The sequence below is a fragment of the Pseudochaenichthys georgianus genome, unplaced genomic scaffold (genome assembly GCF_902827115.2).
Source record: "Pseudochaenichthys georgianus unplaced genomic scaffold, fPseGeo1.2 scaffold_525_arrow_ctg1, whole genome shotgun sequence".
Taxonomy (NCBI): domain Eukaryota; kingdom Metazoa; phylum Chordata; class Actinopteri; order Perciformes; family Channichthyidae; genus Pseudochaenichthys; species Pseudochaenichthys georgianus.
This window is the reverse complement of record NW_027263086.1, coordinates 119,111-131,569: the sequence shown is the minus strand read 5'-3', so window position 1 is coordinate 131,569 and position 12,459 is coordinate 119,111. Positions and strand designations below refer to the sequence as shown.

The window sequence follows — 12,459 nt, the reverse complement described above, 5'->3', positions numbered from 1 at the left end:
ATCTGTTCTAGTAGACCTCAACAACGGAAATATGATCAGTAGAAATGACCATGACACGGGACATTTAAATAAGTTATATACATATTAAATGTTTGTCTGTTAGTTTAAGAAAGTCAACTTGACTTTTGTTTTCAGATGGGACACCTCTGTCTTGTCTTCTTTAGGATTAAGGATGTATATTAGCATTCACTTTTTACATCATGTCATTTGAACTATAAGATAAATAGTCCGGAGAAAAATGTTTCCCCCAAAAATGTAACTTGTAGTTTCAAAATGTAGTTTTAAGGCTAATGTGAAAGTGGACTTCAAACGCACACACACACGCACACGCACACACACACACACACACACACACACACACACACACACACACACACACACACACACACACACACACACACACACACACACACACACACACACACACACACATCCTCAGGGTTTCCTTTTGTTTACAGTCGTTCCCACGGCAACAACAGGGAACTCCCTAAAACAGTCTGCTAAGTGAACACCAGTCTCTCGGCGACTGGACACTTTGTTTGAGATTGATTTCTCTTTTCTCAAGAAGCACTCTCAGTAAAGCCTGAAGGTATCAAGGAAGAGAGAGCCTTTCGTAGGGGGTACCCTTGGTGGTATGAGTGCAATAGAGTGAAGGACGCTGTATGAGATGTACAACTAATACATACATGGTTCTAATAAAGGCAATGACTTTCAAGGATGCTGAAGGCAAATAGTTGTTTTATATATACATAAATGTGAAATGTCATTAACAAATAATAATGCATGAGAAAGTATCTCTCATTGTACATGTTATGTTGGATTCACATATACGCTCATGTGAACATCTCAAAAGTGACTTGATGTTTGAACCTTTGACTTTTAGATAATGTATTCCAAATACACAGCAAGTACAAACCCTGTGTTTAATATGTGGCATCAGGGTCATACGATGCTCAGTCACTTGAGTGCTCGGTAGCAGACTTGGCGCTCTTGAGGAGTTCAGGGTCTGGTTTCCAGCGGCAGCCAGATGTGCATCTTCCCTGCCGGCAGACCTTCGTGCTTCTCTCCGCGATACCTTGATGAACTCGTGGTCGGCTGTCCGCTCGGTGGCATCTTCGTCTCGGGGGTTCTATTCATCTGGACAGGATCTCCTCTCCACCCCCCGCACCAGGTTCCTTTTGGTGACAGAGCCTTCAGTGTGGCACCCCCCCCCCCTCTGGAACTCTCCCCCACCCTCTGGAACTCTCCCCCACCCTCTGGAACTCTCTCCCCCCCTCTGGAACTCTCCCCCACCCTCTGGAACTCTCCCCCACCCTCTGGAACTCTCCCCCACCCTCTGGAACTCTCCCCCACCCTCTGGAACTCTCCCCCACCCTCTGGAACTCTCCCCCACCCTCTGGAACTCTCCCCCACCCTCTGGAACTCTCCCCCACCCTCTGGAACTCTCCCCCACCCTCTGGAACTGTCTCCCCCCGAAATCCGCAGCGCCCCAACCCTGGACATTTTCAAAAAAGCCCTCAAAAGCCTTTTCACCAAGGCTTTCCCCGCTGGTTAGTTTAATAGCTTTATTTTTCCGCTACTTCCCCCCCCCCCTACCCGACTTGTAAAGCGACCTTGGGTTTCCTGAAAGGCGCTATAAAAATATTATATATTATTATTATTATTATTAATAATAATAATACGCGGATACAAGCAGTCGAGATGGGTTTCCTCCGCCGGGTGGCTGGCGTCTCCCTCAGGGATAAGGAGAGAAGTTCGGTCATCAGGGAGGGACTCGGAGTTGAGCCGCTCCTCCTTCGCGTCGAAAGGAGCCAGTTGAGGTGGTTCGGGCACCTAGTTAGGATGCCACCTGGGCGCCTCCCTAGGGAGGTGTTCCAGGCACGTCCAGCTGGGAAGAGACCAAGGGGTAGACCTAGGACCAGGTGGAGGGATTACATCTCTTCGCTGGCCTGGGAGCGCCTTGGGATCCCCCAGTCAGAGCTGGTTGATGAGGGGAAAAGAAAGTTTGGGGCTCTCTGCTGGAACTGCTACCCCCGAGACCCGACCACGGATAAGCGGAGAAGATGGATGGATTATTATTATTATTATCGCGGAGTTTCCATACAGTATGAAAACCTGTAGCTGTGTGTTGAACATCTCTGATGTGAATAAACAACACTGGGGCGCCAAGACCGAACACCAATCACGTGATGAGCAAATCCTATCTCACTGGATAGGAGCCAGTCGAGTCTCCGGTGCGCCAAGGGGCGTTTGATTTTTATAATTTGGGAGGATTGAGATCGGGAGGGAAAGCCAGCTCAATCGGTAGGCGGTAGAAACATGTCCGAAGCGGCAGGGCTGGCAGGTGTGTGTGTGTGTGTGTGTGTGTGTGTGTGTGTGTGTGTGTGTGTGTGTGTGTGTGTGTGTGTGTGTGTGTGTGTGTGTGTGTGTGTGTGTGTGTGCAGGTGTGTATCCTAAGTTCACATTAGATATGAACAAGGTGATAACTCCCCTGAGGAACATCATCAGCCCTCGAAGCTACGGTACAGAGTGTGTCGTCCTTTACTTCAAAGTCTGGTGTGTGGATTCTCACTTCTTTTAATCCACACACTTTGTAAACACTTCAAAGAGTAATTACGAGTGGGGAGGCTTCGGCCAATCACAGACAAGAACTCAACCACAGCTAAAGATGCCTGTCGTCCATTTTCTCTCTCAATTCCTCCTCCTCCTCCTCCTCCTCCTCCTCCTCCTCCTCCTCCTCCTCCTCCTCCCTGTTTCTATTCCATCCTTCATCTTTCTTTTTTTCTGCAGCCTTATCTTGGGCGTTCTCTATTTTCTGCTCTGTTATTTTCTATGGTTATAATCAACACATCGGCTGTGGCGTTTTATTGTGTGCGTGCGTGTGTGTGTGTGTGTGTGTGTGTGTGTGTGTGTGTGTGTGTGTGTGTGTGTGTCAAGGCAGAAACATTGTTCAGTGCACAACTGTATCGCTACAAACCATGCAACTTCCTGCACTCACAGTATATTGGAGTGTGTGTGTGTGTGTGTGTGTGTGTGTGTGTGTGTGTGTGTGTGTGTGTGTGTGTGTGTGTGTGAGTGTGTACCTACATGCCAAGTCAAGCAACAATCAGTGCTGTGTACAGAGTGTGTGTGTGTGTGTGTGTGTGTGTGTGTGTGTGTGTGTGTGTGTGTGTGTGTGTGTGTGTGTGTGTGTGTGTGTGTGTGTGTGTGTGTGTGTGTGTGTGTGTGTGTGTGTGTCTGAATGCTAACTATGGAAGCCAATATAACAGCCGAGCAACTAAACAGCATGGTGGCTAAGTGTAATTACACATCATTACTGTGTGTGTGTGTGTGTGTGTGTGTGTGTGTGTGTGTGTGTGTGTGTGTGTGTGTGTGTGTGTGTGTGTGTGTGTGTGTGTGTGCGGCTTGGTGACAGGAAGTCACAGCTCAGAGTGAAAGTCGAGCCCTAAAGTTAATCTGGACAAAATAACTTCCAGCTTTGAGCTTTGTGGGAAAAACACGAACAAACAAAAGTCAGGGAGAAGTTCTGCAAACTATTCCCAGCACTAAGAAAGGCTCTATAGATCTGCACAGGGAGTGTGTGTGTGTGTGTGTGTGTGTGTGTGTGGGATTAAACGCATGTCTCGTTCCGCCGGGTGATGGAGTGCAGACTTCCTCAGCTGTTAGTCAACATGGCGCCAATAAATGTCGACTCTGGTGGGACTCGAACCCACAACCTTTGAATCACTTCTTCTGTGACTGCCTAGAAGTCCAACGCGCTATCCATTGCGCCACAGAGCCTTGCGTAAATGCTGTTCTCAGAGCGGCTGGAATGTGAGGCTACAGCGTTTAAAAATAGCCCGAGTGTAACACGACCTGAGGGTCCAACGTCCTGCTGCAGGAGGAGGACGCTGATATGTCCCCCAATTCAGACCTTTAGACTACAACTTGGCAGATGCTTGCTCTCACTGCCGCCGGTTCGATTCCCAGTCAGGGAACTCCTCTTTAGAATAAATATATCCACTAAGGGAAGGAAATAAGCGAAACAAAAATACACAGGATTCCAAGATGCCCCTCGGTTGGTAGCAGTCTTTGTAATTGGCTTTTGATAACGGTGTCAGCACACAGCTGGTGCCTGGACATTCAATGGGAGATGTTGATTGGTCGTTAGGAACACATTCACACCTTCGCCTCATGTCTGTCTGGCTTTTGATTGGCTGAGTATACGAACGAGGCTTTCTCACACACAGAAAGTCACATTGAGAGATACATGTCGATAAAGGACACAAGACAAACATGTGTCTTCTGTTGAGGACGGAGCAGTCCCTGGTGGTCTAGTGGTCAGGATTCGGCGCTCTCACCGCCGCGGCCCGGGTTCGATTCCCGGTCAGGGAACGACGCTTTAGAGTCTCTGAACATTGCTCACTTGCTCTTAAAGCTTATCGAGAGCTAAAATAAAAAATTCATAAATTGGCAATATGATCTCATTACAGATGTATTGCTATTTCAGATGTTATCTTCTTGGCTGATTGTGTTAGGGGCTTTAGAATGTGTTAGCATAAAGAAAAACTCAATGGGGACATCCGATTGGTCGTTAGGAACATCTTGTTCTCACTTCTGTCTGGCTTCTGATTGGTGGACTGAGCACGTGATACTGTCTCACGCAGAGAAAGTCACATTGACAGAGAAATGTTGGGGATATTTTAGTGGATTGGAAGACATGTGTGCCATAGTCCCCCTGAAGGGCCTTTCCTTTGTCCCAGGGGACAGATGTGTCTTCTGCTCTTTGTTAGACAGTCCCTGGTGGTCTAGTGGTTAGGATTCGGCGCTCTCACCGCCGCGGCCCGGGTTCGATTCCCGGTCAGGGAACTCACCTTTAGCGTCTAGCCGAATCAAAGGTTTATGTGGGACCCAGTGACGCCTCACCAGTACACATGAACCCTGATGATATCAGAGGGGCAGACGTCTGCCTTTGAAGACTGGCAACCCACCTTGAAAAATAGAACCAAGCTTTTTATTTCTGTATTCAGCAAACAGTTTGACTCGTGTCGAACTGGAACGCCTGAGTCTCTGGTTAGTTTGTGGTCTGAGTTCAATTATAGTTGCTATCCTGGCTCCATAAAGGGTGGGACAAGCTGCCCATTGATATGAGGAGAGTGGAAAGTGTTCTCTTACAGACTGACCCCTGACCCCTGACCCCTGACCCTGACCTGTTTCCACTGCACCTTTTCCCCTTCCTCACAGAGCAATACAAATGTAAACTTGATCTTGTCTCTTCTTGGTTGATTGCAGTCGTGTTGAATAAACGCATTGGCTAAATGTAACAATCAATTGGATTTTTTTTGTCCACCGTTTTGAGCCAGTCGATAAGGCGTCATGTCCGGGTCCAGAGACGCTAAAGATGAGTTCCCTGACCGGGAATCGAACCCGGGCCGCGGCGGTGAGAGCGCCGAATCCTAACCACTAGACCACCAGGGACTGATGAGTGACCAACAGAAGAGACAGCTTGCCCGAACACAACACAGCCTGCTCTAAAGACGAATCAACACAATCTTACGATGTGACTTCCTGTGTGTGAGAAGTCCCACCCTATCTTATTATTTATTTATTTGTATATATATTACCTAAGGGGATTGCTTTATAACTAATGTAGCTTTTTAATTAACCATTTAATTGTTTATTTATCAATGTATCATTTATTTATACTGTAGTATTTATTATTTATACATATTTCTTATTTATTAAATCCTCCTCATCTGGACTCTTTTACGAATTTTAAATGCGTGTTTTTTTTGTTTATTATTATTATTACTACCATGTTATATATTTTGCTTATATTTTATATTTTTCACGTCACAGTTTATTCTACGTTTGAATGTTTCTTATTTCATTAGGTTCCAAATGAGGAGGTTATATATTTTATTATTTTTTATATATTATTAATCCCCCGTTTCCTATTTAAACATTGTTTATATTATTTTATTTATATTTTCCATTTTATTGTAACTGGATGTCGGAGCCTCGCGTCGGAGCCCCCCCCCTGAAATAACCCCTTAATAAAGTATTTGTAAACGTCCTCCGAGGCGTGTCCCATGTCTCAGCTGCCCCCCCCCCTCCAGACCTCGGCCTGGGTTTTAAACACTTTTAAGGACACTTGGTTGACTTTATTTTAAGATATTTCCCCTCCCCGTGCGCCTACTAACCCGTGTGTATTTTATATTTTACATTTTATTTATTTTATATCTTACATATTTTAACATTTGTGTTGACGTGATTTTTATTACCAGCACTTATTTTTAAAAGCATTTATCTTACTAAGAACTTTTAAGTGTTTATTTATCTTTTATTTGTTCACACTAATTGCACCTGCATGCCGATTTCAAGCAAAGTCAGCCTCGCTCCGTTTAGCCAGATGTTTTAACCCACTTAGCAGGTCCTTTGCCAGATGCTGTGGGACGCAGCCTCGGACCCCCCACCGGGGGAGAACCCTCGGGAGAGCAGGAGTACAGGTTTGAACCCCGCCGCATACGCTCTCTCTTCTATCCCTTTTATTGCATCTTTTTAAACTTCATTGAATTGTTTTAGCAAAGACCAAGCAGCGCTTTTATAAACGTGTAGAGCCCGTGCACCAGCGTTCCCCACAAGCCTAACCCTAACCTGTTTCCACTGCGTCTTTCCCCTTCCTCACAGAGCACTACAAAGGTAAACTTTAGCTTGTCTCTTCGTGTTGAATAAACGCATTGGCTAAATGTAACAATCAATTACATTTGTTGTTGTTGTCAAAGCCGGTCCATCGTTTTGAGCCAGTCGATAAGGCGTCATGTTGAGGAGTATCCGGGTCCCACTCACATAAACTCGACTCTCAGAGACGCTAAAGATGAGTTCCCTGACCGGGAATCGAACCCGGGCCGCGGCGGTGAGAGCGCCGAATCCTAACCACTAGACCACCAGGGACTAGTGGTTAGGAAGAGACAGTTTGCCCGAACACAACACAGAATGCTCTAAAGACGAATCCAGCTCATATTTTGTTTCCCTTTCCCTGAAAATATCAACATTTAACTTACAATGTGACTTTGTGTGTGAGAAAGCCTCACTAGTATCGTCAGCCAATCAAAAGCCAGACAGAAGTGAGACAAAGGTGTGAATGTGTTCCTAACGACCAATCAACATCTCCCATTAAGGCCACGTTTACACGGAGACGAAACGGGTTGTATCCGCTCCCGTTCTCTATCGTATGGACGGTTCTTTAACACAAGGCGGTAACCGCGGAAACAGAGCCCTCAAACGGTAACGGGTCCCAAGGTGGGTAGATCTCCGGACGAAACTCTCTGGGGGGCCTAACGGCTCCCTGTGTACGCCCTATACGATCATTTCCTGATAACGATGAAGCCGTGGCCCCGCCTCTCCCCGCCTCTGCTGCTACAGATGTTAGTGCAACATCTACAGCTCCTCTACCACAGCCCGGCAACCATGGCAACCATGCTCGGGGGGTCTTCTTCCATGCTTCTGGTGTATTTTGTGGCGGAAGTACAGCGCCACTTACAGGCCCGGCATATGTACTACAGCGCCTCCAGCGGGTCGGGCGGTCTCGTGTGGACGGACACGTTTCTTGAGCCGATACCGTGCGGACGGAAGACTTTTTTTATATCGAATTTGGTTCGTTCTCCGTTTTGTCTCCGTGTAAACGGAGCCTGAATGTCCAGGGAACCGTTTTGCCACTAACAATACCTGTAACCAACCGAGAAGCATCTTGTTGTCCTGCGGGTGTATTAGCTTTCAGTACGTCATGAGCAATGATTGAAAAGTATTTTAGTTTAAAAGTTTAGTTTTTTAGTTTTTTAACAGTCACAGCTGTGATATTGGTTCAGATCAAACTAGGAAGTCATAAAGCTTTGACCAAAGGGTATGAAGGGTAAGGGTAGGTGGGAGTGAGCGCCCAAAAACAAACTACCTACCCTGCTCTATGTTTTGAAGAACAGTTGTAGATTTAGATGCAAAGTGCAAACATAACACAAACCGAAGAAGAAAAAGACGGCGAAAACTGAACAAAGAAAAAGTCCCCAAAAAGGTCTCTAATGTTGGCTTAAAACACAGGTGGAAAGTGTTCAAATGAAACGATTAGAGGAAGACGAAACACCCAAAGAAGCCCCGCCCCTTACCTGTGTTGCTAGGCGATCTCTGGCTGCCACGCCGGGACCCCTCAGGCATGGTGTGGAGATATCACAGGAAGTAGAAACCTGCAGAGAAATACAATCCTGGTTACACTGCGGCTTTGTCTCCTCTTCCCACCTCTGTGGTTTCTCTTCTTCTGCAACATAAAAGAGACTTCACACACACACATGCACGCGCACACACACACACACACACACACACACACACACACACACACACACACACACACACACACACACACACACACACACACACTCAAGCAGAAAAGAAGAGGAGGTCCATATGAAAGAATTCTCTCTTTTCTCGGGAGGACATATGTAATGTTTGGCTGGAGGACAAGAATGTGGAATGCTGTGTGTGTGTGTGTGTGTGTGTGTGTGTGTGTGTGTGTGTGTGTGTGTGTGTGTGTGTGTGTGTGTGTGTGTGTGTGTGTGTGTGTGTGTGTGTGTGTGTGTGTGTGTCCAGTGGAGGATAAAGGCCTCCTACAAAGTCATTGATACAGTAACACAGATTGACCCAATTAGTGTAGCGTACGTAAACGTTTGTTTCTCAGAGATGTGGGTCAGGCGGGGGCGGGGGAGGGGTTGGGGATCGGGGGAGGGGCGGGGGCGGGTGAGGGGTCGGGGGTCAGTAATGCGAGCCAGATGCAGAGCTGAGTCTGCCGGTTACAAGTTGAAATCAATGTTTGGAAACACCTGCAAATACTCCGTGATGACCTGAAACCAAAGGGGCAGGTCACCAGGGTCCCTGGTGGTCTAGTGGTTAGGATTCGGCGCTCTCACCGCCGCGGCCCGGGTTCGATTCCCGGTCAGGGAACTGAAGTTTTGGGGCGTCGGTAACTCTGTTGAACCCGATAGGTGTCGTCGATCTCAAGCCAGCGCTCGTGAACAAAAGAAAACGCCAGAATAACAAGATGAGTCTGAAACCCTCTCAACTCGACTTGGCCCTGAGTACGGAGGACACGTTACAAATACATATATATACGTTGAATAAAACAGAACTCACATTATGTATCTTTAATGTATTTCTACATTTATTTTCACACAAACACAAATATATATATATTTATTTCTGTTCGTGTTTCAAGTAGTTTTGCTTGGTAACCGTGTATTCTGTGGATACGACAATATGTATAACACATGTGCCTTCAACTGCTCTGTGTTTACACGTGTCTTTAGCAACTTCTTTGAGTGGCTAAAACATTTTATTTCACTTCCTCTGAAAAGACGGTAAAAATAGACAAACAATGACGGTTCGATGTCGGTCGTTCGGAACCTTTTCACGCTTTATCTGGCTGCTGATTGGTCGATCCCAACAGAGACATATTGGTGATATCCTCAAAGCGGAGCATCTCAAACCCGTCCAAAAGGTCAGGAGGCTCGAGACCAAGAAGGTGACCAAGGAAACAAGATGGCTGTGCCAAAGTCAAGAACTCAAAGCCATCGTCCACAAACTAATGTGTGATGTCACGGTGATTCAGTTTACCGGTCTACCCACAATGCCACAGTCGGGTCGTAATGTCCACTGAGGCGTTGTGGGACGACACAGGACCAACAGACCCGTCTCAAAGCAGCAACACGGAAAGGATTCATTATGACAGAACATTATCAAACTGCACTGCAGACAAGATGGAGATGTTGGTTCCTTTCCTTCGGTCGAAATGCTAGAACGACTTGAGGCACACTGAGGGGGAGAAAGGCAAGGCGAGCGTGTGAGATATTGCTTTGTAAAAGTCTGATAACAAAACCAAGTGAACTTCAGTTAATCAACGTGTATTAGATCGGAGAAACAAAGTCAATCTGATTCAGCGACCCTGGGGGACATGCGGGGAGGATCAGCTGAGGTTATACTGAGGCTAGACACACACACACACACACACACACACACACACACACACACACACACACACACACACACACACACACACACACATAGGTCTATAACATCCATCACGACTTAAAGACTCTGCGCCAAGAGAATAGAACACGCTGTAGTTTCCTCAAGAGAAGTGTTTGCTTTGGGTAGTCTGCTGTGTGTGTGTGTGTGTGTGTGTGTGTGTGTGTGTGTGTGTGTGTGTGTGTGTGTGTGTGTGTGTGTGTGTTTTAGCCAACCTCGTCATCACCTAACAAGGTATTTCCAGGTGCATCCGCTTCAGACACACCTCATCACACACACCCAAGTGATCGAGGATGGCAGGGGTCCAACATTCTCACTTACATCACAACAGCAAGGTCAATGAGTGTGTGTGTGTGTGTGTGTGTGTGTGTGTGTGTGTGTGTGTGTGTGTGTGTGTGTGTGTGTGAGTGTGTTTTGAAGCCCTATCTTGTTACCAAGGCAACCCACAGACTCTTGGACAGGCGTAAGCTACATGAAGTTGAACAGAGTCGTCACTCTCTCCGCTGACTCGGCCTTTTGACCCGACAGCTTTTCTTCCGTGACTCAATGTAAGCGTTTCTCGAGGGCCGTGGTGACACAGGGGTCGAAGGCCAGAGGTCACAGCCTCGTGTCAGCACAGTCGACCCTCAGCCACCCCAATGAGGGGGTCTTTAGGGGGTGTTAACAGAGTCAGTCCATTATCTGCTGCCGACAACTTGGTCCCTGTTTGGAGCCTCTAGGATGTAGAAAACTAAACTCATCATTCAGGACAGTTCTGCCTTTATGGAGAGGGTCTTTTGTCCACGAGTGTTACTCCAGATGGACAAACATATATAATGAAGTGATTTCAAATGAAGTGTACATTTCACTGTTTCTATAAATACAGATTGAACTGAGATCCTTTGAAGCTCATTGTTGAATCTGGCTCTCAAGGACTTTTTAAAGTACCTCAACATTCTTGGTACCGTAAAACGTGCACACATGAGTCTGCAGGTACATTATTGGGACCATTTTAATCTGTGCTTCTTTCAGATGTAAGCCATAATGCATGACAGCAGGCTTCTCATAGATACTGCACCCTCCACCATCACCTTGAGACCAGAGGACGACCCACTAGCATCGGAGTTCTTGTCTACATGAGAGCTCACTAGTCCCTGGTGGTCTAGTGGTTAGGATTCGGCGCTCTCACCGCCGCGGCCCGGGTTCGATTCCCGGTCAGGGAACTCACTTTTTGGGGCATCAGTTCAGAGACCCAGCATCTGAGGGGATCCTCTTCCAAAACACAACATGGCAATGACAACAAAAAAATATGTCTTCAGTAGAAACCCTGAAGGTCAGGGCCTGAAGGTCAGGGTTCACCCCTCTAATCCACACACCGATGTTTAACTTCACAGTGACTTGAAGTTACATCTATAGTCTCACCCCCCAAGTATGAGACTTTGGGTTCAATTCCAATCAGGGAGAAGTTCCTTTAAGCTGTGAGCATTTGAGATTACTTTAGTTGGTGTCATGAAATAGGCCGAGCACACTTAAAAGGACGTCATATTTTGGTGATGCAACATTTTTAAAACTTGCTTTAAAATCTAGGTGCATCTAGGTAGAGCTTTAACATTTAGTTTCTAGAAATGTTAGCATGGAAAAGGGGGATCTTACCTCTAAATCAGTGGTTCCCAACCTGAGGGGCGCGCCCCCCGCCAGGCCTCAGATGATTTGAGGCCAAATATCATATTTAGACTTTTTTTTTTTTTTACATTTTTTTTTTTTTCATATAATTGTAAGGCAATATATGATTGTCACTAAAAGCCTTGTCTCTACATCACAATAAAGTATACAAAATAAATGACTAATTTGAATAAGAATTCAGACAGAAATGTATAATTCTTTCTATAGAAATGTTTCTTCTGCCATAAAGTGTCCAAACCGGGCTTTTCTGGATAAGTGCATGTTTTAAAACATAGTCGTTGTCCATGCCGGTTTCAGTTGGATTATTCGTCAGTTGCTCCGATCAGATCGGTCTCCTCCATTTTGTAGATTATTCACGACTTTTGAATCCACATAAACACATCGGCAAAATCCGGCTTACTTTCAGCGTGTGTTTTAAACAGTTTAATCCCTTTGTGAATTGTTTCCACTTCGTCCTTTAGTTTCTCCATCCAGCGGGAATCCAGAGGAATGAATCCTGAGTCCAATAACCATCAAAGTCGCTCCAATAGTGCTCCTTGGTTACGCTTTCATCCGCCTTCAACAACACACTTCATTCATCCAGTTTGTGACAGCAGTTGTAGCTTTTTGAGACTTTTAAACTTTAATTACCGCTGTTGCGCCCCCAGGAGTCATTGGGGGGGGCTCTTGGAAACAGGTTGGAACCCCCTGCTCCCCTGCCTGACTGACACGCTGCAGGTAAAACTCAGACATGGTGTCCGAGTCGAAACC

General features: G+C 46.2%; 1 protein-coding gene and 7 non-coding genes across 8 annotated transcripts in view; 4 read left to right on the top strand and 4 right to left on the bottom strand.

Annotated features, from left to right (window-relative positions):
- Window positions 1-12,459, bottom strand: part of LOC117443043 (uncharacterized) — a 61,863-nt gene that overhangs the window by 21,457 nt on the left and 27,947 nt on the right. Inside the window, exon 2 of the mRNA XM_034078989.1 lies at window positions 8,139-8,216. Coding sequence (XP_033934880.1) covers window positions 8,139-8,187 — 49 coding nt within the window. The 5' untranslated portion in view covers window positions 8,188-8,216. The remainder of the gene's footprint in view (window positions 1-8,138; window positions 8,217-12,459) is intronic.
- On the bottom strand, window positions 3,689-3,780 carry trnar-ucu (transfer RNA arginine (anticodon UCU)). Its single transcript is given in 2 exon segments — window positions 3,689-3,724; window positions 3,744-3,780. It is a non-coding gene; the product is annotated as a tRNA-Arg (tRNA).
- Window positions 4,303-4,374, top strand: trnae-cuc (transfer RNA glutamic acid (anticodon CUC)). The gene has a single exon. It is a non-coding gene; the product is annotated as a tRNA-Glu (tRNA).
- On the top strand, window positions 4,777-4,848 carry trnae-cuc (transfer RNA glutamic acid (anticodon CUC)). The gene has a single exon. It is a non-coding gene; the product is annotated as a tRNA-Glu (tRNA).
- On the bottom strand, window positions 5,386-5,457 carry trnae-cuc (transfer RNA glutamic acid (anticodon CUC)). The gene has a single exon. It is a non-coding gene; the product is annotated as a tRNA-Glu (tRNA).
- Window positions 6,862-6,933, bottom strand: trnae-cuc (transfer RNA glutamic acid (anticodon CUC)). The gene has a single exon. It is a non-coding gene; the product is annotated as a tRNA-Glu (tRNA).
- On the top strand, window positions 8,896-8,967 carry trnae-cuc (transfer RNA glutamic acid (anticodon CUC)). The gene has a single exon. It is a non-coding gene; the product is annotated as a tRNA-Glu (tRNA).
- On the top strand, window positions 11,178-11,249 carry trnae-cuc (transfer RNA glutamic acid (anticodon CUC)). The gene has a single exon. It is a non-coding gene; the product is annotated as a tRNA-Glu (tRNA).